This window comes from Diadema antillarum, unplaced genomic scaffold (genome assembly GCF_040938485.1).
Source record: "Diadema antillarum isolate AM-2024a unplaced genomic scaffold, OU_Dant_1.0 seq00001166_RagTag, whole genome shotgun sequence".
Taxonomy (NCBI): Eukaryota; Metazoa; Echinodermata; class Echinoidea; order Diadematoida; family Diadematidae; genus Diadema; species Diadema antillarum.
In genome coordinates, this window is record NW_027271973.1 from 41291 (window position 1) to 69284 (window position 27994).

Genomic DNA, 27994 nt, shown 5'->3' on the forward strand with positions numbered 1-27994 from the left:
AGTTACTCACGAAATTTGAGCAAAATCGGTTTGAGGCATCATATCTAAAATCATGGATTTAAATGCAATGTCAAACGACCCATGCGAATGCTGAAATGCGAGCGATTACTGGCGTGAGTGTCGCCAGGCGCGGCGGCGCGGCAATGCTTGAGTGCAGACGTGGCGACTGAGTACATGTACTGAGTCGCCACGTCTGCACTCAAGCATTGCCGCGCCGCCGCGCCTGGCGACACTCGCGCCAGTAATCGCTCGCATTTCAGCATCCGCATGGGTCGTTTGACATCGCATTTAAATCCATGATTTTAGATATGATGCCTCAAACCGATTTTGCTCAAATTTCGTGAGTAACTAGGAAACTTGTGAAGCTTTATGGACATAATCAAGCGAATTGCCGCAGTCCTTTCATTTTCGCGTTGCATTGCGAAAAAGCGTGGAGACTCCTTATAAGGGGTGCCCCGGGGGTTACTTATAAGGGGGACGGGGTTACTTATAAGGGGGACGGGTTACTTATAAGGAGGGGCCCCCCTTGTGAGTGGGTTTCCCGAACTGATTTTGCCCATACATTGTACTTCTATAGTAGAAGTCTTACAACCTGAGTCTAGTTGTTACCATTCATTAAATGTCAGCCAAATAGTAATGAACTTTGGAAGAATCCATCAGACATTATGCTACAGTCTAGATTTTTATGGATTGTTTGAAAAACCCTCTCAAAAACCCAGGGAAATGCTGCTATGCTGCAATAAGTCATTTAGCTGCCAAGATCTCTTCTAGTTTAATACAGTATATCCCCCTGAGTGAATTGATTTAAAATATCTTATGTCAATCAACCAGGTGACTGTGAACTTTGTATGGAAGAAGGCATTACTCCCATTACAAGTGAAACTACAGTCTAGATTTTATAGATTATTCTACATCCTTTCACAAAAACCAGGGATGTGCTATACCTGGTTATAATTATGGCTATATACCTGCCAAAAGATCTATACTTTGGAAGAATATAGAAATGATGCTACGGTCCAGATTTTTCAAGGTTTTTTTTTTCCCCCTACATTCTTTCACAACCAGAGCTGTGATGTGATTCAAGCTGCCAAAATATCTTGCAGTTGTACATATCCCCCCGCAATTAGTTGATTTAATGTGGAGTATATTAGTACTTTAACAAGATTCGGCAAAATGTTTTTAGTTTGTCACCACTCCACAGTGTTATTTTGTAAACTTGGCTCATGATACTTTTGATAAAGTAGTGTCAAAGTTATTACTGTGAGTACTCTATTGGACCAATAACATCATGAAGATCATTCAAACCTTCCAAGATCTATCTTTTTTAATCATTGTCTTCTGATATCATATAACGTTCTGACTTACATGTATTATTTTTTACTTCGACCTCAGCCTGTGGGAAGTGTGGTCTCAAGGGGAAAAAAAATCACCATGTCACGCCCAAAGCAGTACGAACCAGGAGATAAAGTCTTTGCGAAGATGAAAGGATGGCCATTTTGGCCAGCAAGGGTAAGGAAATCAATATTTCTTTTTGCTATACTAAATGATACTGTTTAATCGATCAGGAAAGTACTTCACTTAACTCTTTCCGTAATTGTAAAAAGTAAAAAGTTACTTCACTGAGTATTCTATCATTTGACGATGCAAATCACTGTTACTTTTACAATATATTCTTCTTTTGTTTGCAGTTTTAATGTTCTTAAATGAATCTTTGTCGTATTTTATGATGGACACGTTTGATATTGAATATTAATGAATATGGATGATTAGGTTTAGAGACAAAGCAAAGAACATCATGTTCAAATATAGCTTTGCACATGGTGAGGCTGTCTTACACTAACTCAGGGACTCAGTACCATGTATAGTTAGTACTTGTGTTTATCTGTCTTTCTAATGCTACCTCATGTCTTTCTCTCTCACTCTCTCTGCATGTTAGGTGGATGATGTTCCTGAAGGAGGGGTGAAGCCACCTCCAAATAAATATCCCATCTTCTTCTTTGGCACACATGAAACGTAAGCATGGCTTATGTGTCCTTTCTTTCTGTTGTCGCCATTTGCGCTACCATGTACAATATGTTGCCAGTACAGTAATCATGTTTGTTCAAATGAGAAAAAGGCTGGAAAAAAGAATGAAAAAGATGTGTTTAATGTTGTACATGACTTCTAATATCTCAAAGAGTTCTCATGTATTTTTGTTTTTGTTTGTTTTTTTCTCTTCTTTTCTAGTGAGTCTTAACCATTAATATGTAAATAAGTTTCAGACTGCTAATCTGAAGTAAGAATTAAATATAAAAGTCATGTATCTTGTGATTGAACCACAGAATGCAATATGTTCATGAAGGTGTAGTGATACAGAGTAATTTGATTCAGCATTGAATGTGATGCGCCTTTTTTGTAAATTGAATGCCATACGGTGATGATAATGTCTATGTGATGATATACAGCTTAATTTGTCTTGTCTCATTTAAATTGTGCAGTGGCAGTGCAAGATAACTCAATAAAGTATTGTGCTGTTCTTTGATACAATATTTCAGGGCATTTATGGGTGTGAAAGACTTGTACCCATATGCACAATTCAAGGAGAAATATGGAAAAGCACACAGAAGATATGAGGCCTTCAACATTGGCTTGTGGGAGATCGAAAACAACCCCAATGTCAAGTTTCATGGAGTGGTAAGTATTAAAAGCTCAAAGGGAATTCTTACTTTGTTAAAATGAAAGAAAAATAGACAAAGTAATATCGTGATTATATTTCTATTAAGTAGTATGATTCCAAATTTTAAAAGAATCTGAGAGAAGATACAAATATCTCTTTATGTGTATGTGTGTGTATCCTGCTCAATAGAATGTTGCTAAAAGTAGCTAGAAACATTGATGATTTACTGTTGACATGAAACCACTCTCGGATACTAACAGCTGTTTCAGAGCAGATGGTGTGTTCATTACCAATGACAGTCTTGTCATATATCCTACAAAGGAGTGTCATGGGCTAGCATTTATATCTCAGTTTATGAGAAGAACAGTGTTCAGTTGATGAGAAAAAACAAGTGATAGTCTAAAGCCATAAATGAAACAAATTTGTTCACAGATGTGCCTGCTCCTCTGGAGTTAAATGAGCACACATGAAAATGTTTGGGTGCCAAGTAGTTGCTGTGCTAAAGATGGTTTTATGTGTTGATCATCCAGTATGGGGTTGCCTTTCTTCCACCAGCATCCCGGTTCTTCCACTGATGAGGAAACTGGAGGAAGTGCTGTGAAGACAGAAGAAGAGGTGGAGGAGGAGGAGGATGAAGGAGCTGAGATAGCTGAAAAGGAGCCAGACTCTGATGACTCGGACGGCGGGTTGGTGATCGATGAAGGAGGCAAGAAGCCGAAGAGCAAGGTGATTACAGACAAGACTGGCAGAACTTGTGGATTTTGTCATTCTTGATGGAATTTGCGAATTTCTGAACGTACATTTCTATTTGTTTAATTTGGTTTCTTTGTTTGGTCATTTGGGTGTCCGTAAAAGGATCTGAATGTTAGTTACTCCATTTCTTAGCTGTCATGTATTGAAATGAACGAAATATCCTCAGTGAAGTGAAATGCAGTCACAATAGCAATAAAAGCATTAACATATATTTTTGAGCTTGAAAAAAAACCACCAAGTCATAAACACTAAAAGTAAATAAATAAAATCTTTCTCTCTTTTTTTTTTGGGGGGGGAGGGGTTAAATGATGTTATTTGTCAACAAAATACCACAAGGAGATGGGTGTTCAGGGATAGTTTGCTAGGTGTTGTACTGTCTTTATTCTTTAGTAAGTCGGCACTCATCGTTTTATTTTATAATTATTACAGGAAAAGAAACCACCAAAGCCAAGAAAGAGGAAAGCCAGTGCAGAAAGTAGTAAGGTAAGTGCCAAATTATGTCAATTTATTGTCCGTGTGAAAAGTTGAATTTTGTAATGCCTGTTGCAACATTTTCTCTGCATCTGTTTTCAAATGCTTAGAAAAAAAAAAGTCAATATGGGCAGTAATTTCAGTTGTCTCTGGAACTTTCCTATTTTCGCAAGATTCCATTATACATTCATTTGTAAACATATTTGAAAAGTCTTATTTTTTTCACTAAATAAAACGAGCTTCGTAGATGTAAACCAAACCCTACAGTGTGATAACCACACACATTTTATCAGGTCAGTCCAGGATTTATTTTGATTTTGACTTGTGTAGAGTTGACTTTGCATTGTAACCATAGATTGAATTAAGAACGCATGCTCTACGTTGATGCAGTCAGTCAAAGCTGGAGGCTTTGATTTCTGCAGTATCTTATCAACAGTTATGGAAATTCTTGATTCGTGTGGTAATTTTGAATTGTATGAAGTGGATATCTAGCCAAGTGTAAAAATGTAGCACTTGATTGTGTATACCTCATTTCTTCTCACTTTTAGAACTACACTCAGCTTCTTCTTTTTTTTTCCTTCTAACCCTTTTGAAGTCCTCTTTAACATTGTTTTAGAGATGATGGTAAAGAAATACTGTGAACTCTATTTTCACACTGTTGTCCAGTTGTGTAACACATAGTTATTTCTTTCTGCCCAGCCCAAGTCAAAGCAGGGGAGACGTTCTTCAGGGGGGCCCCAGGTTCGAGGATCTGACGATGATGAGACCGACTATGATGCAACTCCAAGTGCTACAGAAAGCAGTGGGGAGGTATGGAAGCAGTGATGCCTACAGCCATGCAGGCAAATTCGGGAGACATTGTCGATACTTCCAGACCTAGTGTTCATGAAATATTTCATACTGTGATATGGCGAACCAGTCAGTTTCTGGTTTCTCTTTCCCAGAAATAACCACTTTCTCATGCAAAAAACCTACTATGAGTTTTTTTTTTTTAAATGAAAATGTGCTTAATGTTTTGCATCATACCCTTAAATCACAGCACTATATTTGTAGGAAAGTGGACTCCCATTATAATCAAGTCCTCGGGACTGACAGTTTTCTTTCGTTATATCAAAATTTCGTTGTGACTGAACAAATAAACAACTAGAAAAGCACTCTGAGAGCGCAGACCTCCGCCAAGAAGCTACTTTCCACCGATGATCTTGTTCTTCCATAGAGATCAGTGATTTCCACCCACTGAAAAATCGCCCGATTTCCCAATATAGAAGCCTTTGTTACGTCATAAACCCTCAGCTGCGCGGCGCACCTAACCCTAGCAGAAACTAGAGCATGCACTTAAGTGCGCGTATGAAAACCTCAAAAATGTGCAGCTTGAACTCCCAAGTTCATTGACCCTACCTGGCAAAATATTGAAAATCCTTCATAAAATCCATAACAATTTCTGGATCACTACCAAGATTTAGTCATCTGTTCCTTGTGTCATTCTCAACCTTTCCTGCAAGTTTCATACGAATCCGTGCACAACTTTTTGAGTTATTTTGCACACGGACAAACAAACAAACAAACAAACCAATGGTAATGAAAACATAACCTCCTCCCTTGGCGGAGGTAATAAAAATACATAGAGTGGATAATGTTGCGGCCTAAATTTTTACTTCATTGTAACCGGAATTTCATTATAACCGTGTTCGTTATAATGGGAGTGCACTGTAGCAGTATGTTCACTGCATTGCATTCAGACATAAATAATGGATTACTTTGCAGGAGTTTGCACCAGCGAAGAAAAAGGCTCGGCAGGGCAAAGGGAGCGGCTCTTCAAGCAAGGCCAGGCGCAAGTCCAAAGTCAGTGCCGATTCTGACGAGGAGATGGATGATGAGGATGATGACGATGCAAAGCCGGCCGTGGACTCGGAGGATGAGGAAGAAAAAGTTGTCAAGCCCAAGAAGACGAAGAAGACCCCGCCAAAAAAGCAAACACCGAAGGGTGAGTGACTCAAATGTATTTATATATCAAATTTCTCCTTCCTCTTGCTGTCTTATGAATGCAAAAAGTGTGGCAAGAAACTGAGTCTCGCATAGTCTCGCATATGTAAGATGAAAACTGCTGGAAAGGAAACTGAAGAGAGAGAAAAACTTACATGTTATCTTGCTATTAGTAATCCCCATATTTTATGCCTGAACACCAACATTGCTGATAACATTATGATTTTGTAGTTGCAAGTGTCTGTTGTTCCATCTAGTGTGTGCAATGAGATGAAGTAAGACAGCGGCAATCACGGAGATTAGAGTGTGTGTGTGTGTGTGTGTGTTGATGGTAGGGATCGAACAAATGACAGGAGTTACAATTGAATTTAAAATTGTATTTTTCATGCAACAACTGAAGAAATAATGAATGCTACTTGTAATGATGCATCATTACTGTATGACTGCACTGAATTGACAAGTGAAGTCTGGTAGAGCTAGGGGGTTGATGGTCCAAGTCAAGAATTTTTGTCTAAATGCTGATCTAAAAGATTCAAGCAAAATTTGGAATTGATACTGGAATTTGTTGTAATCACAATTATAATGTCATCGTTTTGTTTGCCTTTGCAGAGAAGAAAGCAAAACAGACACCCCGGTCCAGCACAAAGAAAGCAAAGGCTCAGAAACCCGTGGTGACTACACCCCTGTCTAGTGACAGTATATCAAGGTACGTCCATTCTTTTAATGTTATGCAACACCGAGGAGCATTCATTGTCATGAATACAGGTGTCTTACTCGTTTGTAAACTGTAAAAGCAGAAGTGAATTCCTTCAGTTGACTCTGCTCAGATGTAATGGCATCTGGCAGTCAGTGAAGTATGCTTTTACTTTTAGTAATGGCCAAACCAGTAATTTAGAGTAATTGAGTTTGTGTTTTTCCCTTACTATAAATAGAATGAATTGCAGCTCATTTCAGCAGAAAGGTTACAAAAGATGAATTACTGATTAGAGCTTCAGCTGAGATTCAGCTCACAGGCTAGGAGATTTGAAGGTTTAGGTTAAGGTTAGAAGGAAGGTCACACCCAACTAGAAATAACTCATGACGTACTTGCCACAGTTGGACCAAATACAACACAAGTATCACACTCAAAACCACTAGCCACTGGACAAGAAGTATAAATTCAGCATATGTACAGAGTGAAATGAGGGAAACATTATCTCACCAAGGGACGGGTAGGGATATTTGTGATGACAGTTCCAGTAAAAAAACAAAGCAAAAACAAAAACGAATAAACAAACAAACATTACCTTTTTAGTTTTTTTCTTTTCTTTAATGGCTGCTGCACTGTCATTTCTTCTAAAATAAAATGTTGATATTAAATTATTCAAATGATATAACACATGATTCTTACTGGCTTCTGGTGATTGCAGTGATGATGACTCTGATGTCCACATGTCCTGGAAGGAGAGAGATCAGGAGAAGAAGCGCAAAATGGAAGAGGCCCGCAGGAAACAGGAAGAGGAGCAAATCAAGCAGATGAGGGAGCGGGAGAGGGAAGAGGAGAAGAAGGAAAAGTTAGAAAAGGCCAAAAAGAAGAATGAGAAGAAGAGGAAAAAGAGGGAGTCTTCTGAACAGGAGGAGGCCAAGGCAGAGAAGCAGGAAGCTGAAGTAGGAGAGACAGAAGAACAGAATCAGGTGAAAGTGAAAGATGAGCATGTATCAAGTGATGAGGATGCAGCCAGAGAAGAGACACCAGAGAAAACTTCAAAACGAGAGAGGAGGAAGAGCGAGGTGAAGGAAGAAGACTCTGATGCCGCCGTCGACGACGACGACGACAAACAGGCCGTCGCCGAAGACGAGAAGGAGGACTCTAAGGCCGACAAGGCAAAGAGGAAGGAGGAGAAGGAGAAGGAGAAGGAACGAAAACGTCTCGAGAAGGAGAAGAGGAAACAGGAAGAGAAGGAGAAAAAGAAAGAGGAAAAGTTGAAGAAGAAGCAAGAGGAGAGGAGGAAGGAGTTAGAGATGAAAAAGAAACAGGAGGAGGAGGCAAGAAAGAAGAAGGAGGAAGCCAAGAGAAAGGCAGAAGAACGACAGAAACTTGAGGCCAAGAAAAAGCAAGAGGAAGAAAAAAGGAAAGAGGAAGAAGTGAGTAAAAAAAGTGATCACAGTTATGATTTGCAATTGATTTTATTTCACTTGTCAAATGTAGTGAAAATGTCTCTAAATTATGTTTAAAGTGTATGCTTGTTTAATGTTTTCAAAATAGGTGACAAACCTAAGTTGACCGTGCTGCCTAAATTCATGCATATTTTGTCATCAAAATTTGACCAATATGCAAGCTTTTTGATTTCCTGTTTAGCCAATACTCAATACTTGATTATGCAGTGTTTGTAATCAATTACAGAACATTTCTATCAAAAGTCAGTGTCATGAACGAGTATTATGGGAAGGTGTTTGAATGAATGCTTTATTACTGAGATTTCGAAAGAGGGACAGCTAAGTTGAATTCCTGTCTTGACTACTGAACACCCCCCCCCCCAATAAAAAACAACAAGTGAAATACAAATTTGCATATTGAATTCAAGAATATGGATCTTGAATGTTTGTCTCTGCAGAGGAGGAAAAAAGAGCTTGCTGCCCTTAAAGCGAAGGAACTGGCCAAGAAGAAAGCCAGAGAAGGGTAAGTGTGACATAAAATATGGTAATGTGATCATCTTACTGACTTGCCTAATCAAGCATTAGGCTAACTGGTAAATATGAATTTAGTAATCTGACCTGAAGGTCAATTGGGAGCTTGTGAATCTAGCAACAATCTTTTCCTTGTGAATACAGACTGTTTGCAATTTTATGAGGAAATATCTCTGTGTATAGCGACATGTTGGTAAATATCTCGTGTGTCCAACCATATTTAACATGCTTTCTTGCCCAAATGCGTAGAGCCTTCATCATTTTATTGACCAAGTGGTGCCAGTGTTGTGGGAAAAATATAAATGAAGTGTCAGATATCATTTGCATGTGACAATTTTTATAATGTGGAGATTTGTGTGATTCAGACTCGAGTGTAACTTTAACCCGTTGAGGACGAGTTGATTTTGCTATAACACACATTTCCCATAGACACCTGCTTGGGTATACTTGAGACTAGTCTTCAACGGGTTAACCCACTGTGACATGGTAAAGCTGGACTTAATGTTGATCTATGAGACTGAACTAGATACATATAGATGAGATCTTAGGTCAGTCAACATTCAGAACAATGGTCAGTGCTTACAGAATACTGCATGTTGTGTCAGTCTTGGCTCAGGTTGATTTAAAAAAAAAAGGAGTTTTGTGAGAAGCATTGTCAATATTAAAGTCTTACATCATCCAAAACTGGTGACATGAAACATATTCAGTAATCAGTCGTATTTGTCTTTTTCTTGTATTTCTAGAATGATGAAGGACAAAAGCAAAGGTGAGTCTCTTCTCATTCTGTCAGTTCTGTCTAGTACATATCTATTCTTTATCAATCTTCTTACTGACAGGATGATAAAGGCAAGATGTTTGCGTATATGTCCGATTGCCCTCAAACTGTTAAATGCCCGTACATTTGCTCTCATTATGTGATGGCTGAGAAACCTCTGAAATAGTTTGTATTAAGATGTTTGCAGTGATGGTTGAAGGTCTGATCTTTGTTGATTGCATGCAAACTCTGGAATTTTACTGTACTGTGATGGGTCATTTAAACTTAAAGATCTGTAAGTGGTGATTGCATGCCTACTGTTACTTCAATCAAATTTTGTAAAAGGAAGTGAACCTTCCCTTAGAATTACATTCTGTCTGCGCTTCAATAGTTTACTATGATAATGGAAATTTGCGCGCAAGCATTTTTTGGAGCTTGACTTTGGAAAGATGAATTTCGCAAACTGTTTATAATAATTGCGTAAGCACTTCAAACAGCTCACCACTGCCACAGTGGCTAATGCTTTTGGTAGCACAAACTACGTGACAATGTAACTTGTCTGCATTACGACAGCAATTTCACCCACGTTTCAGGACTAGCAAACATGAAGAAAATTACAGAGAACATGCAGTCATGCCCTTACAATATACCTCCTGTGAAATTAAAGTTATAGAATAACATTGTTTATAACAAGCAAAACATTTGAGCACTTTTATTTTCGCACTGAGATTTCTTCTTTTACAGTATATGAAACATTTAGTGGCATGTCAAACAAACATGTGGCCTGATTTTCTTTAACCTCATATCATTATCTAAATGAGAAACTAAAGTATAATTGAGTAAAGTAATTGAGAAACTGATAAAAGAGAAAGCAAGACTGTAGGAGTTTGTGTTCTTACGCTCCCAAATTTTGGTGGACATGAGTGAGCAAGCTGTCTCGTGACCTTTGATCCCTAACAGAAATTGCTGAGCAGATTGAGCGTCTCCATGTGGGCCTCAAGCAGTCACTTGCCTTGGATAACCCTGTGAGTTCATCGCCATAGATTATTTCTAATGTGAACGATGAAATGTAAGCAACATTTTGTTGTTGATAAAGTTACTGACTCTTCATGGCAAGAGAAATGTAAGAAATTCGAAAAAAAAGTAAAGCACAGCATTTGCTTATTTTGATTGAAGAATTATGAGGAATACATTCGTGTTATTGCTGGAGAAGTTGAAACTTGTTTGTCATGCAGTGTGAACATATTATTGGTATTTCTTTTCTTTTTTTTTTCATGTTGCTGATATGAGCATGAGAGAGGTAAAGTGATTGTGAAATCTGTTGTCAGCATGAACTGTTGTTATCTTGATTTTGAAAAAAAAAAAGTATTGTAACTCTATAATTGACCTTCAGTTTTATGCTAGTGGGAGACATGCAGGAGATGGTATGTGTGAATGTGATGGGTCATCTTTGTTTACTTGACAGGAGCCGGTCAAAAGCTTACAGATCATGACCAGCATAGATCAGATGATTGACAGCCTGACCCCAAGCTTCCTCAAGAAACATGTGGACTTTGTCCAGACCATCAAGAAGGTACTGAGTCTTCCACAGTAATAGTGACATGCATGTGTGAAGAGATTTATCTAATATCTTGTTGATCTCCATTAGTTCTGTATCTGACCTTACTCAAACAAATGGACATGTGTTAATCTCACTTTATTTTTTGTGGTGTTGTTTCAACAGTACCATCTATGGTGCTGAAGGGGGGTCGGTAGGCCTCTTTTGACCCTCAAATTGATCGTTGTGAGCAGAATTTTGATTGTACACTTGTGCTTTGACCCCCTCAAAAGGGAGTTGTGATCTGTCTGGGCTTTCACCAAGGAGATGTAGGATTCAGGCCCTGCTACGTAAGGTGTCCTTGAGTTTATTAAGACACTCATCCTCCCTACCCAGCTGTACAAATTTGAGTTACCAAGAGGAAACTAAACCATAATTGTGAATGAATATAGCACTTTTGTGCCATGAAGTGGCAGCCCAGCTGGAATGGTCCCTAGATGGGTGCAAGTTTGAATCCAGTGACAGGTGGTATGTTGTGAGCCGTATTAGCACAACAATGTTGTGAAAACTGAGAAATCAGCATGTTATTACTGCTGTTAGTATTGTGATCATTATAAGTTGTAATTTTATCATTGTTATTATTGTTACTACTGCTGTTGTTGTTATTGTTGTTACTCCCTGCCAAAGGTGCGAAAATACAAGTCCAATGACACAGTGCGGAAGAAGGCGGAGTACTTGTACAACAAACTCAAGCTGGTCTTCCTTATGCAAGATTCAGAGAGTGCTGCTCAGCTCAAGATGGAGATGGAAGCAGAGGACAAGAAGGCTGCGGAGCAACCTAAAATGGGTAAAAGGGACATTCTCACTGCTCATACAGGCCCCTGGTTTTGAGTAACAGTGATAGAACAAAGCCCAGTAGTGTTGTCTTTCTCTTCTCCCCACCCCCACTAAGTTAATCATTTTCCCTGTGGAGTACTGTTATAAAGATTTAAGTAGCCGCAAGTTTTACAAAGACTTAATAACACTGTCTTGCATTGTAAGGGATTTCATTGCTCCAACTGAACTTTATCAGAGAAGACTTCACTTATGTATGGTTCAAGATGACAGAGGAAACACACAAATAGACATTTTCTCTCACATTTAAAAGATTTATATGCCCTGTGTATGGACCATAGCTGTCACTGGGTGTGGTTCCTCTCTTCTCCACTTGAATTTTGTTTCTTCCCTTTCATTCCGGTAGAGGAAGTTGCATTGTGGGCTGAAGTATGAACCAAGAACGAGCTGTACGATTAAAGTAGCACTTGCTTGATATATAGAGACTAAGCCCTCATTATTTGCGAATGCAGAGACTCAGGCATTTTAGGTAATACTCATTAAAGCTTGTGTTCTCATGTTTCCTGCTCACATGCAGAAGACAAGGAGAACCGAGTGGATGAAAGTGCCAGTGTCGGGGTGACAACCGAGAAAGATGAGAAAGATCCATCACAGAAAGAGCAGGTGGATGGTCCTGCAGAACAAATTGTTGAGAAACAGGCGGAGAAGCCGGTAGAAAATGGTGAGAGGGACAGTCAAAAGGAAGCTGCTAAACAGGAGGATGAAGTGGGGAATCTCCTGGAAGCTGTTCAGAACTCGTTATCAGATACTGCTCTCACAGACAATAAAACTAATTCTGTTGATGTTGCCAAACAAGACAACCTGCAATCAGTAAAAGAGAATGTGCCAAGATTACAGGAGGATGTCCCACAAACTGATGATGGTGTTATTAAAGAGGATCAAGACATTCCAGATAAAGAGAATGTAGTCACTGAGAGAAGCCAGACACCGGAAGAGGGGAGCGGGTCACCGGAGGGCGGGCTCATGGGAGCGGACCTCTTTGCTGGGTCCAGTGTCACCAAGGATCTACTGAAACGAGCTGCAGAGGAAGGACTGATGAGGCTAGATGATGAGCCTAAAAGTGAGGAGCAGGAGGAGGAAGAGGAAGAAGACCAAGGGGAAGCAGATATGGCACTAGCCACTCCAGACAGTGATGGTGATAGTGTGGTGCTCAATAATCCTGAAGACGTCCACAAAAAGGAAGAACAATCTAAGGAGGAGGTGAAAGAAACAAAAGCAGCAACGCCAGAACCTGAAGAAGAAGAGGAGGAGGAGGAGGAAGAGGAGGAATCCAGGTTGGGTGAGGATTGGTTTGAACGGGCAAGGTCACTTCTACAGTCACGTCAAGGTTTTGAGGGAATTAAACAGAGTAGGCACAGGAAGGGTCCTCGCACCCCTCCCCCACCGCCAGAATCCTCATCCAGCAGCAGGCACAGCAGGCAGCCTCAGAGCTCAAGATGGGGTGGCTCACAATCGGAGTCCTCGTCGGCATCGTCCGGGCACAGAGTCTCCCAGTCTCACGCTCCAGTTCCCCAAGAGTATGGCCGAGCTCACAGGAGGGAGGCCAAGGATGCTTCAGTGGAGTATGGAAGGGCAGCTTGGAGGCCAAGGGAGAGCAGAGAAGTTCCCACAGAGTATGGACAGGCTTACAGAGGTGGCTTCAATATCATTCCACCTGAGTATGGGACAGCCACAGGACAAGGCCCCGAGGAGGATGAGGATGATGGCATCGATGATGATGATATACCTCCAGAGTACGGAAAGGCGTACCGTCAGCAGTCGTCAAGCCAGCCCAACCCTGCTCCTCCGGTCGGCCAGCGCATCCCCACATTGGGCTCCAGTGCCAATCTCCCCGCAGACATTCAGAGGATTCCGGTGCTGGGGTCCTCCTACCAACCTATGGGACAGCAGCAGCAGCCTCCAGGACCACCAGGAATGGCTCGGCCCATTGATGACATGGATATATCAGATGGAGAACAGGGAACTCACAGGTGAGTCTCAGATTTCATTTGGACTGTTCAGAAATTTCTCCGATGTGCTCTTTGCAGTTATCATGGATAGACTTCTTTCTCAGAAAAGTGTCAATACCTGTATTGTCTGCAGAAATATATAATCAGCTCTTAGCTAAGAAGGTACACATCTGCATAATAGTAAGATGTGCACTATGCTTCTAAATGATTAAATTGCTTTGCTTTTGTAACTTTCCAAGTATGTGTTCAGCTTTGTAGTTAGCAATTTGATTTTTTTTTCACATTTTATGGAATGAGCTCAAGTTTTTTATGTACGTGTAGTTGTAAACATACAGTCAACCTCGCTAACCTCGATGTCGGATAAGCCAAATATCACTTACCAGATTTTTCGTTTGGAGTTTCTGTGTGTTACGACTCGCATAGCTCGAAAAACTTATACAAAGTTTCGTTACCTCGGAGGGAAGTCTAATGTCCCAATCTTAATTAACTTATTGTTTTTCCCAGCGTGTTGCTCGAAGCGAAATGCAAACATCACTCAGCATCTCCCCCCAATTAAGCGCGCGTAGACAGCGAAGACATGTCATAAATCTTTCCACACTTGATTGTAAATATTTAGAGACCAGAACGATCGTGGGCCCAAAGCAATACACAGCTGGCAAGAAAAATCCCCCACACCTACCTACACACGTGCACGGTATGCACATAGCACCCATGCCAATGGAGTGCTTACAGAAGCACTGCGCTCTGCCCCATCAACTTCTTTTCTTTAACCACTGTGTTCTGATTTGTGATTGTTATAGTCATGCCATGGGCAGAGATTTCTCAACCGTCGTGGTGCACCTGCTTAGTTGTTGACAGTTATGCTGTCCAAACATCAATCTCCTGCATAGTGCTTTTTTAACTTTTTTGTTTCATGAGGTTTGTTTCATTATTATTCTCCGCCGAGAACATAAGCACTGAATACTCTTTTTGTGGTACATGATCTGGAAGTAGGCCAAGCATAACAAAGAATAGATATGATTTAACAACAGTTTATTCAGATAAATTTCGATGTTACAGAAGGATACGCTGTAAGATTTTTCAGGCAAATATCTGGAGTAACTTCTTCGCTGAGAAAGCCATCAAATTCCAGTTAGCATGATGATATTCTATATGCCATATTTAACTTGTAATAATGCAAAATTCAATGTATACTAAGAGCACTCAAGGAGGTACTACAGTAGTCAAGCTCGCTCAGTACCTCTTGGAACAATTGATACAAAGTTGCCCATCGACCCCACATGCCCCTAAATGAAAATAGACGTCCGCCGCGAATAGCAAGAATGTGAATTGCATAACTTCAATGTCCAAATTGTGAAGAAAACTGGGTACAAACTCCTGGCAATAGACCTCTCTGCCATTATCCTTCTGTAGGTCGAAGAGAGCAGCACGTCTATCACTTTCAAGCATGGCAACGAAGCGAAAATTGAACGTAAAATCGTATCAGGAAAAATACTCAATCCTCACTTTCATGGATGAAAATCCAACATGGAAGAAAAAAGATGTTGCGGCAAAGTTTAATGTGAAGACCAATACACTGTCGGGCGTGATAAAAAACCGCCACAAAATTGTGCAAGCAGTTGAAAATCCATGTGATGCACGGAAGGGCATCAAGAGAATGAGGCAGATGGCATTCGACAATGTGGATGCGGCTTTGATCACGTGGTTTCGGCAAAAGGAATCTCTGCCTGATCTCCGGCTAGATGGGGAGATGCTGCTTGAAAAAGCCAAATACTTTGCCAAAGAATTTGGTCACGAGACAGCTCCTTCACTGAGCTGGGTAAGTCGTTTCAAGAAACGATATGGAATAGGCTACATCAAAGAGGCTGGAGAATCTGCTGGGGTGGATGAAGAGCTTATCCAAGGCTGGAAAGATGGAAAGCTGACAGATATTCTGAGGCGTTATGACCCGAAGGATATCTACATTGCTGATGAAACTGGTTTATTTTGGCAGATGTTACCAGAGAAGTCGCTCCGTTTTCTTGGCACTACCTTCCATGGAGGTAAACAGCAGAATACACGTGTCACTGTTCTAGTGTGCGCTAATATGGATGGCAGCAACAAACTCCCCCTCTTTGTCGTCGGGAAGAGCAAGCGACCACCCGCATTTAAGAACGTGAAAAATCTGCCAGTTGCCTACAAAGCCAACAAGAAAGCCTGGATGACAGGGGCATTGTTTGAGGAATGGCTGAGGAAACTTGATGGCAAAATGGAAGGGAGAAAGATTGCTATGGTCATCAATAACTGTCCGGCTCATCCTCATATTAAGCTGGAGAACATTAAACTTGTGTTTCTGCCACCAAATACTACCAGCTTGACCCAGCCAGTGGATGGTGGTGTCATCAGAAATTTGAAACAACACTATCGGCACATCCTGGCATTCAGACGACTTGCAGCGGCAGATGGGGGAGTTCCCTTCAAATGGGACCTTCTTGACGCTATCATCGCTTTGAAGACGGCATGGAACAGGGTGTCCCAACAGACAATAGCTCATGTATACAGGAATGTGGGACTTGCTCTTCTGTGTGAGCAAGTAGAGGAAGATGGAGATCGCGGTGAAGAGGGAGGTGTTGATGATGCACAACAATTTCGCGGCATCTGGGAGAGGTTGGCCGACCTCTTCCCGCTACCTGCCATGGACGAATATGTAGACGTGGATGCAACTGACACAGGTGTCAATCTCTTAACGGATGACCAGATTGTTGAAATCACAGGAGTCAAAGAAGACGGCGAGAGCGATGACGAGAACAGTAATGGTGAAACCAGTAGCCAACAGGGGGAGGATTGTGTGCGCACACCACCTTCGATCAGTGAAGTGTGTCAAGCTCTCAACGTGATCAGGCAGTTTGACATCTTTCAGCAAACACCAGCTGAGCTGCAATTGCTTGTGGAGAATTATGAGTTGTATCTCATGAGTAATTATAAAAACCATCAGTGACACTTCGCTGTTAAGCATGTTTCCAACGAACTTCTAAATGTTTCATTCCTATTACTGAAGTTATCTAGGTACTGATCGTGCAAAACCTGTTCTGTTCTTAAAATCAAACAACTTTTTTTATGACTTCCCTTCCATTACTATACACTTTTCAGTGTTCTGACATATCAATTAAATACGACAGAAAAATATAAATCTGTAATGTTGGAGTTGAAAGTTTGTTTTCATTGTACAATCTGCTGTCTCATACTTAAAGTAAGGCATGGCTTTAGTGGTGACTTCATGAAAGAACAGACCATGCAAATGCCCAAACTTGTTTGAACGTACAACTCAATCTTTGGGTTTCATTGATTTCAGTTCTTGCCTGATAAGTGATCAATGATTATTGTCTCATACTTAAAGAAAGACATGGCTCTATATGTATGATAATTTGTAGTGGTGACTTTGTGAAACAACAGACCTATTAAGAATGTATGCAGATACCCAAAGTTGTTTGAACATACAACTCAACCTTTGGGTTTCATTGATTTCAGTTCTTACCTGATAAGTGATCAATGATTATTGTCTCATACTTAAAGTAAGGCATGGCTTCGCATGTGGTAATTTTAAGTGGTTATTCATGAAACAACAGACCTATGAAGAATATATGCAGATAACCAAAGTTGTTTGAACGTACAATTCAACCTTTGGGTTTCATTGATTTCAGTTCTTGCCTGACAAGTGATCAATGACTATTTGTCATAATACTGTACATTTATGATACAAAATTCTTCAACCTCACCCTACTTGTATGAACTTGAGAGCTAGGTATATGAATAGGCAGAGTACTGATTCTAATTAATGATGACCTCAAAACTATCAACCATTTTCAGTCCCGACTAATTTGAGGTATGCGAGGTTGACTGTATATTGCAATGATATGTCTTCCATGAATGCAACTGTGATGGAAATGGGACAGTGATATGTCTGGGTGTTGCTACACTCTTAAAGTAAACATGCCTTGAGGTGCATTTTCGATCACAATACATGTATATTACATTTTTGCTCTTTTGGAAATCAAGCATTAAGAAATTCAACAGTCCCTAGTACTTGATATTTGTTGGTTGAAAGTTGAGCTGTTCTTCATGTGTGCATGTGATATCTCAGGAGAACTAAGTCCATTGATAGAAAGTAGTAAAAACATGAGCACTGTATTTCAGCAAAATGAACGAATTGTCCCCCCTCCCCCCCCCCCAAAAAAAAAAAATGCATCTGGAATTGCTTTAAGTCATCAAATTTGCCAGCCTGTTCACCATTTCAGATATTTGATGGTGATATTGCTTGTATGTTACTCCTCATTTTCAGGTTTCAGAAATGATATTAACCTCAAATTGTCAGAACAAAATTCTGACAAACCTCATTCTCTCGTACAGTGGCACATCTTTCCTGAGAACATTCTGTGAGGCTCAATTCACAACTACATGAATTGTAGACTAGTGCCTTTGTGATTTTGCTCTTGTGAACATATATTTCCTTGTCTATAATGCATTTACGCAAAAATTTGACAGATGTTGGCATATTTTCTAAAATGACTGTCATCTACTGTAAAAGTGGAAATTTTCGCGGTGTTGAAATTTTCGCGCATTTCGCGCAATCAGAAACTAGCGCGAAAATAAAAGCATGCGAATATTTTTGCTTGCCATATGTTCCTGTGCGTGATGTCTTGATTCCGCGGAATTAAAAACACGCGAAACTCTTCTCACCCGGCCAAGCGCGAAAAATTAGTCGCGCGAAAATATTCACTTTTACAGTATGCCAGACATGTGCTATATTTGGGTTTGATTCTTCTACACACACAGAGCTAAAACCGATCAAGGTGACCAGGCCTTTAGTGACGACTGCATGGACCTCGACTCAGACTGAAGGAGGGTAGTCAGCCTCCCACAGACCATGATGGGATACTGTGTTTGTTGGAGCCCACTAACCGTCTTGGCTTTGTCAAGATTTGTGTCATCCGTAACCACATCATCTCAGTCTCAGTCACTTCTCTACTTCTCTCTAGCTCTCTAAGTCTCTCACGCTCCCAACTTTATTTTTCTGTGCCATTTCCTCCCCTTGCTGTCAGTACAGTTTGTGAGTACCTTACCAAAAGTATCCAAAGCTCAAGTAACGGACTAGTAACTACTCAGTAGTTATGCTGCAGATAATTTGGAATTGAATGGAATTGAATTTGCCACTTGCTCAATTTCCAGTGGAGATATTGCATTGAGTTGCAATGGGATTGTGTGATATTCACATTGTGTTCTTTGCCATGTTCAGTGATGGGTTCAAAATTTTATTGTGTCTCTCTGATTCTTGTTAATCACAAATTTCTTTCTAAAACAAACCTGGCATATCTTGAATAGTTAGTATGTCAATGCCCTGTAGAGGGGTCCATAAAGTTTCGAACTCTTTGTTTCAAAATCAAAGGTCTTGTTAGTCCATGCCTGTGATGGGGTTTCAACATATCAGGAACTTGCACACTGTTTACTGCAATATAATGTGGAGAATGTGTTGTGAGATTTAACCAGATTGCTTCAAGATGCCAAGTGAGCATTTTTTTTTTCTGTTTTAAACATTGTAGAGGGCTGTCATGAAGGAACATTGTGCTTTATGTTTATAATGCAATGATGTTAATGTACATGTTGCTTGGCTCCAAATGCGCTTCCAGAATTTGAGGGGGAAAATCACTGTGATTTGGTAGTGACAGGATTTCAGCTGTAAGTGGGTTTTTTGCAGAAAGCACAGAGACTTTAGAATGTTTATGTAGGCTATTCAGAGTGAATATATGGGAATGATATAGTGAACTGTTCTCACAAACACCCTATAAACCTTAGGACTATTTTTACAATATTTAAAAAAAGTTGAAAAATCTGAAAATTTGACGATATTATGAGATGGAAATTGCATTGTCATTGTAATACTTTGTAATATTGCTATCTTTGCTGTGTGGGAATGTATTCGCTGTATTCCTAAGTGACAAGACTGTACACAAAGCATTCAGAATTCTTTGTGCAGGAGGCTTGTGTGATTGGCACAGAATAAACGATACAAATTGAATTTATTTGGAGCAAATTTGCTAGAAAACTGTCTTGATTACTGAAATGTCTTGTGACAGGTAAGGTTCTGAAAAGCAAGTGTGTTGCCATTTGGCCTCAAAATGAGCAACTCTGCACGATACATTTCTTGTGGAGTATCAACTTGTCAAAACATCAGCCATTGTTAGATGTTGTTTCCGATATCATGACATGTCAGCATTTTTCAACAAACTGACTTCATGTCAAATAGTAGCCCAGCAAAGGCTTTGTAAAAGATTAGTATGTGTACAGCTATCTGTAATATGACATTTGTAGTGCCTAAACCAGCTGCATTTTCCTTATTGGGAATTGCATTTTGTTTTGTTTTTTTGCATCAACCCAACTGCCTAACCAGGAGATTGTTCTTGCATGGAGTTCATCTAATTGCAGCTCTACTAGAATTACATGTACATGTACAAACATCTACCTATTATGACACAAAATTGCCTATTCTTTTGATACATTTGCTTCTGATTCAAATGTCTTGCCTTTTAATGGAAAGAAGGTCCATGTCTTGTAGTAAACAGTCATAAATTGAGACTTCGTTTCTTGTTTTCTGTACAAACCAAGTGCACCATAACTACTAGATGGCAAAAATCTTATATGAAATTGGATTATCAGTGCTCACTTTTAAAATGTTAAAGTTAGGGAGCACTCCTGTGCAAATAAATCTAAAGCCTGATCAGATGTTGTTCAAACTACGGAGGAAAAAAAAAGTAAACAACATTCAAGCATCACTTTCTTGGCTCCATAGCAAAAGAGAAGACATGTAGCTTTTCACATCACGCATCTCACGCTGAAAGGGCAAAACAAGATCTCTTTAGAACCAAACTTTGATTGTTGAATTATGGATGCACGACAGAGGCACCTAACATATTGTATTTCACATATTTTGAAGGACGTGTCTGTAGTGACAATTCATCGTACACAGTAATTGATATATGGTCATTTTTCGTCACCATTACAAGATGATTTGACTTGGCACAACAGTCAAGGGTACATGGGGAAGCTTTTATGTAAGGCCAGTTCCTTTCAGATTGGAGCCGTTTTCTGGAACCTCTCCAGAGCTCAAGCCAGTCAAATGAAGCCCCCAAATTAATCAATTCTAGCAGTAAAAGGACAATTTGCACCCCTCCCCATCTCCTAATAATAATAATAATGATAATAATGTCTTCTTTATCTAGGGTAACCTCTTCAGTGTTGCCACTGAACTACATGAGCAGAATGACTGTTAAATGAAGAGATTGCAGTATAATGTATTAATAAGATCTGGCAAGATAGGACTAATTCCATTAATGAGTTACAGCCCAGTATCAACTCCAGACTCATGTGTCATGTACATTTGTACCAGGTATTATGTAACTCTTTCTTTTTACTTGTACTTCCAATACTCTGAATTCTCTGCTTGTTCATTTTGCACCCCATGTATATTTTCCTGGCAAAGATGCATCACATCATTTGTACAGAATACGATGTACCGTACCTTGACAGTGTAACGAAATACAAATGAATGTACATGAAACCAATCTACCTCGAGTGAAGTGGAGTGTTTGCACCTAGCAATCTTTTGTTTGCTGAGACAGGGCGCGAGAGAGTGAGGGAGATGAGAAAAAGTAGAGTACGGTTAGAATGACAGAAAACAAAATTGAAGATGATACAATGTAATGCAGGTCAGGAGACAATGTGGGAGACAGTGTACACATGTACTATGGAGAAATGTGTATGAGCGTTGTCAGCAGTAAAGCATGGTATGAATGGGATATAATGTACAGTAGTTTAAAACATTGAAACACAAATTGGTCTCCGTAGTGTCTAGTGTCTCTATATTGTAGTACTATAAGCATATATATATATATATATATACAATGTATATATATATATATATATATAAAATATGCATGTATATCATATACAGGGCTCGACGGCCCGATGGCCCAGGGCCACCAAAAATGAAAGTCGGGCTACCAAATTTCCCAAAAGGGCAAATTTGGTGGCCCGCCTCGGGCCACCAAAATTTTTTGAAAAGTATGTCAATAAATTCGTAACTTTTTTGCGCCGGAAATTAGCAGTTAAATTTGTTAAAAGGATGGATGAAAAGGACTGAATGAGTGCCTGAGAGTGAGTGTTGCAAGTTTGTTGAAGTTTATTTATGAGTAGATATGTCCAACTTCTAACTCTTACTATCATAAAACTTAAATATTTGACTCATTAAAAAAAAAGGACTTTTAATGTTTTTTATTGGTTTTTTATGGGACACCAAATTTTTCTCTCGGGCCACCAAAAATGTGAAATTCTGGATTTTGGTGGCCCCATCTGGCCTTCAAACATAAAAGTTAGTGTCGAGCCATGTCATATATAATATATAATATATAATACATTACATGTATATATATATATATATATATATTTGTGTGTGTGTGTGTATGCGTGTGTACAAAAGCATACAGGAGCACACTGGACATCCTTTGGAATACTGACATTTTTATTACATGTCAAGGAATTTATACACACTGTACATAAAAAGTTTGGACTTCGTTACTTTACAAACGATGCTTTTTCATAGAGCTGTTGCCCTCTTTCCTTGAGGGCAGGGGAAATTAAGCAAAACAATGGCCAATATTTGTAGCACAGATACAGCCTGTACTAAAAAGAAAATTATCCGTAGGAAGTCGGAAGTCAAGGTTACAAATTACATATTTATCTTTTTGTCTTTTTGAATATTCAGTTTGCTGTCAAGTAGTCACTCGTTTTACTTTATGAAGTCACTAAAGAAGAACCAATGGCAGTCTACTTTGTCTTATAATTTGACTCTATTGACAATTTCATACTCAAAATTCAAAAGCACATAAATCATGGCAAGAAACATTTTCAGAGAAGAAACCATAATCTAACGATGTTAAAGAATTCAAGATCTATTGCGAGTTACACAGGTAAGGAGATCAAGTCATTTATTACACACAGATTTAGCCTCCATAATACCAGAGCACTTTTCTGCACAATACATCATTCACACCCAGATTTTGATGAACAAGGACAATTTGACTGATCTATGTACATGATGGTTACATTGGGCCATTCTACAAACAAAAAATAATTGGTGGAAACTGATGCATGAGATGATATCAACACATTGCACACAGAGTAAGGTAGCAACATTATCCATTTCACTCACTTTGACTTTACATCAGCTAGAAAGGTGGCTGGGGACGGATTTTCTGCTTTAATCTCTAAAATGTCCATGACGGGATAGAAGGGTGGCAAAAGAGTTCACACCCTTTTTCATCTTTTGATGCATTTTCAACATGGCATATTAAAGTACTTGTATTTACACAAAACTGGCAAGGGTTTAACCGTTCTTTCGCATATTCCTAATCCCTGATTTCAGTATTTCCTTTATGGTTTATGTATCTCAAATTCTTTTTCTCAACAATAGTATATCAATAGTACAATAAATTTATTTGCCCTAATCACAAGTGTGATATTCCATATGGTGAAAAATCCATAAATGGTACAAAATGTACTAAATTAATGCAATGTAATGGGAGATTCTGTCTATTGGAAGAGCTTGCTCTACTCTTCATGTTGCAGAATGTGAATAAAAAAAACAACAACAACACACAAATTAAGTTAAACTAATTTATGACTTGTTCAGAAAACATATCTCATACTGAAAAAAAAAAACAAGAAAAAGAAATGGAATACTCAGTACCCTGTAATCTTACAAAATCATGTCAAATAACTTTACTGTTGCTCTAAGCGAAAAGAGCAGAATGAAGTGAAGAAGTATCAAATTTAGCAAATTCAGGTCTGATCAAGGCACATGTACATCAAAGTTTTCCAACCAGTGTATTGATATCTCGTGTAGTATTTCAGATAACCAAATGACAGAAGAAGAGAAAGTAAATATATAGTGCCTCTTTCATTATTTCTATTCCTTTGGATGCTAAGCCTGCATAGGTGGAAGAGGTATTGATGTAATTATTTTTACCAAGTGAAACATCAGGCAGACACAGGCAATTTGAATGCAAGAATCAGTGACGTCTTCCTGAAATGACTTCTCATACCATGTCAAGTACTGCTACACACTACCTTCATGCATTTTGCGGTGTTACACAGTTGGGCTCACCCAGCGCAAACTACAAATCATGGGCCCGTTGCATAAAACCTACCATTGAATTTCAATGGTAACTACCGTCAAAATTTGGCATCACAGCCAATCAGCATCAAGGATTGTACAATTTACCGCTAATTTGAAGACTTACAGCTAGAAGGGAGCGGTAAGTCCTGCGGTAAGGGTTTTATGCAACAGGGCCCATGTTTCAAACAATCACAAACTTTGAGTCTGCTCCCACTAGCTTGGTTCACTCTGGACCTGACTATTTGTCCTGCACATTTTGGGAATTTTGAGGTTGTATGGGGGATGACATCACAATATACAGACCTCCCAACTATTCTCAATTTGGAAGAAAGAATGTGAATTTTTTACATTTCCCAATTCTTGTTTCAATAAAAGTTTCCTATTTTTCTTAGTATGTTTACTACACACTCCTAGGGAACTGCTCTTTCTTTCCTACTTTTGAGCCAAATCATCCCTATTTTTTCAGTCAGAAAGGTTGAGAGGTCTGAATAGAGCAGAGGACAATTAGTATGATAACATGCACAATTGTTTGTTCTGTTCTTACAAGGAACCTTTTGGATCTATTAAACACAGCTATTTGAGACATAAAGATCCCCCCCCCCCCCCCCCCCCACCGGACCAAAAAAAAAAAGGTGATCACGACAAAATAGAAATTCGAATGTTTACCATCATTCAGAGACAAAATAAAAGCAAAGTGGAAGAAACAGAGCCTGCAAATAAAATTGTTGACACAGATTTTCAAATGAATGAATTATATTGGAAGCGTATTATATCCATATTGCATAATCAAAGCATTCAAAAACTGTAAATTAATACAAAAAGGAGAGAGCATTTTAAGCCATTTACATAATTGCTCTTGAGGTCATGCATTTCTGCTAGTTACATGAGTTGTGTACATGGTCACAAAACACTTTATGTGCTAGAGGGTATATAAAATACATATACATGACAATATACAGAAATACCCTTCTACATTAAATATCTACATTCACTTTTTCATGATTGCAATAATTGATGGATATATACATATATCATTTTTGGTAAATTAAGAAAAACATGAAAGTAATTATCATACATACAGCTGTTTCATTTTTTAAACCTGTATTTACATACATTTGCAATTACATATTAAAAAATCATGTCATCAGCCACTACAATGTGACTACAGATGCGACGACCTCTACCAACTATATCTCATGCTCCTCTTCTTCCATTATTACCTTCAGCTCATAAATGCCACTTCATCATTTAATAAGCTGACAAAAATGCATAAATAAAGTGAATGGCATACTTCTGTTGGACCAGCAGAGTGATCAGGTATTAATATGGCAGGCATAGACAATAGGGAGTGGCTTGGCAAGTATACAGGCTGATGAAGAAAAAAAGAAAGAAGATTGCATGAACACTGACTGCAAAAGAGTTATTTGGATAGAGAGCTTCCATCATATTTGATACATGAAATAAAGCTTGACATGTAGGCTAACCCTGCTTGATAACTCTACACTAAAGTCTGCGAACATAGCCGCCATGCTATGAATAATTTATATATTTAAAAATGTAGCTTTCTCATCTTCCACTATCAACTTTGACTCTTCAATTATTTCTTTTTCTCTCATGGAATTTCCTTGGACATCATTCCATTGTCAACTAGTCGTTGGTATTAAAAGAGTTTCGTAGAAATTCTATGACATCAGTAATCGCTGGACAACACTTTGGTTGAACATATTTCAATTTATTTCACGGAGCTTCCCTCATGTCGTACCAGGACTTGTGCACCTTTACAACTGGAAGAAAATTACACAGACACCCACTGAATTGATTTGCAATACTGCTTAACCCCCTGAGGAAGAGTCCCGAGTATACTCAGGCAGGTGTCTATGGGAAATGCGTGTTATATCAAAATCAGTCCATCTTCAACGGGTTAAAGGGCAGTCTAGATACCTCACAGCATTTACTTTCATGAATTTCCTCTCTGTTTTATAGTTTATGTGATCCTATTTCTTTTGTCTTGGTACTTGGCAAACTCTTCAAACAACAAACACAGAGCCTTGCTCATACAAATTCCATATCTGCATGATTATTATCTTTATCTCCAGTCCTGCCTTTACCTCATGTGATTGAGTGAAATTCTGCACTAGAAAGCCAGTTGACAGGTCAGAAAAACTACAGATGGCACACTCAGTCCCATTCATATGAAAATGTGTAAGCTGTACACCACATGTGACAAACTCTAGAATGCTGAGGTACTTGTATTGCAAAGTAAAGCAAGTATGGAAGACGGATATAATGATGTATGGGTAGATCATGGTGATCCCTAAAATGGTTTGCATGAATGCTCAAAGTTGATCACTGCATATTGTGTAGACTTGTGTCGTCAAAAGTTTACCATATGAAATCTCAAAGCTGTCAAGTGTAATCAATGCAATTCAAGTCTGAGTGAGTTTCTGCAGCACTTTGGTGCACTATCAAAAAAAACAAAAACAAAGATTATTAAAGCCTCTTCTATTGTGCTACTTACAGTCAACTCTTTTAACGACAGAGAAAAACTGAAGAAGCAACCTGTATGAGCTTCATCTCTCTGGAGTCAATCAAGTTTAATACCTTCTACTTCTCCACTCTAATGATGTGGGTATTTATAGCTAGAAAGCTACTGTAAAAGCTGTTACTTTCACGAGGGCTTGATTTTCACAAATTTCACGGTCACTATTGGGCCACACGAAAATATCACCACTTGCATGATCTTGATCGCATTAAATTTATGGACAGGCATTAGTTCACTTACAATAGTCTCGGTGTCAAATCGTGAAACCGACATCTTGTGAAAATGTCGGTCACCTCCTCATTCGCGAAAATATCTGCATGCAAAAACAACAGCTTTTGCAGCAGTAACAATTAGAACATGATCAAATTTCAGGCTAGCTCCTACAAAATATAGAATTGCAGTCACTTTATTTCTACCTAACAAAACTTCAGATTGCTAAAAGTGTAAACTTGTGAACAGAAAGAAGACCTTTGTTGGAATGTATTAAATTCCACTCCTGGAATGGCAGTAAATGAAAGAAATCATACAGGCATTTTTTTTTCCTTTTTAAATGAAAGAAATATTCACTTAACTAGCTCTACAATGATGGAGAATAGATGATAGATGCATGGAAGAAAAATTTCAAGCATCAACCATCCAAACCTATAGCATCACTGGTCTGTAAGAAAATAAATTCTTCAACCTACTTCACCAGATCCAAATAGGTCTATGTAAACTTTTCATGTGAAATTTAACACATGACTCGAGGTACGATGCTGTGAAGGATGCGCATCATCAATGCCTTGATTACATACAACTTGCATGATTTTAGTAACCAATGCTAACCCATGATGGGACTGGTGTATCCTTACGCCGGCCGAATCACGCCACAAACAGTGAACCGAGTGCTGGCAATCAGATATGCAGAATTGTTGTTCGATCTGCTCTGCTCCCTACAAATTCTGCAACATGAGACAAGGGTGTTCACCAACTTGCCAACAAAGAGTGGGGGCTTGTGTCGGGCATGATCCTCCGAGAAGCCGAGCTGGCAGATTCATTCTACTTCTACATCCATCTGCCTAACAGCTTTCCTGTGGAGTGCAGCGTCGATGCATTTGTGACCCTTGATCCCTTGACTCCACATCAGTAACTTCTCTGAATTATCAAAGTCCATTTGACTTTGTAGCTACAAAATATCAACTCTAGATCTCATGACTATTCTTTGTCTCTTCAATCAAGTGCTATTTTGAAAGAGCCGTCTTCAATGTTTTGTCCCAGCCTCAGATGTCTAAAAAAGATAACATTACGAGTCATTCCTTGTCCCTCGAAGGAGGAAACATCGCTCTCATGCTTTGACTGACACTTTAGCACGTTTACTGATCTCCACAAACTCATCTTCCTCTATTTGAGGACCATTCGGTAACGACCCCGAAAGACTGGCGGATGGTGTGGTGGCCATCGGCTGGGTGTGGTTAGCCAAGGGGCGAAGCTTACCCCTGGGTGCGTTGTCATATGTGTGCATGGTATCAGGTGATGTGGTCGAAATGGGCCGGGATTTGCTGATCCCATTGGCAGTGTCTGGCAAAGGTATTAACAAGGGTT

The 27994-nt window shown here is 39.2% G+C and overlaps 3 protein-coding genes across 3 annotated transcripts in view; 2 read left to right on the plus strand and 1 right to left on the minus strand.

The window, feature by feature from the left end:
• The first annotated feature begins 1431 nt into the window (after positions 1 to 1431).
• Positions 1432 to 20955, plus strand: LOC139744389 (uncharacterized). Its single transcript, XM_071654831.1, has 16 exons — positions 1432 to 1509; positions 1937 to 2013; positions 2535 to 2673; positions 3212 to 3382; positions 3839 to 3892; positions 4580 to 4690; positions 5645 to 5864; positions 6473 to 6569; positions 7273 to 7987; positions 8458 to 8522; positions 9274 to 9296; positions 10245 to 10309; positions 10750 to 10857; positions 11509 to 11668; positions 12233 to 13685; positions 18477 to 20955. The coding sequence occupies exons 1-16, from the start codon at positions 1432 to 1434 to the stop codon at positions 18538 to 18540; spliced, it is 3600 nt and encodes a 1199-aa protein (XP_071510932.1). The 3' UTR covers positions 18541 to 20955.
• LOC139744386 (tigger transposable element-derived protein 4-like) lies at positions 15175 to 16641 on the plus strand. Its single transcript, XM_071654827.1, has one exon. The coding sequence runs from the start codon at positions 15175 to 15177 to the stop codon at positions 16639 to 16641; it is 1467 nt and encodes a 488-aa protein (XP_071510928.1).
• A 5267-nt stretch (positions 20956 to 26222) lies between the features above and the next one.
• The window catches only part of LOC139744401 (uncharacterized), a 70431-nt gene continuing 68659 nt past the window's right edge, over positions 26223 to 27994 (minus strand). Inside the window, exon 28 of the mRNA XM_071654842.1 lies at positions 26223 to 27994. Coding sequence (XP_071510943.1) covers positions 27738 to 27994 — 257 coding nt within the window. The 3' untranslated portion in view covers positions 26223 to 27737.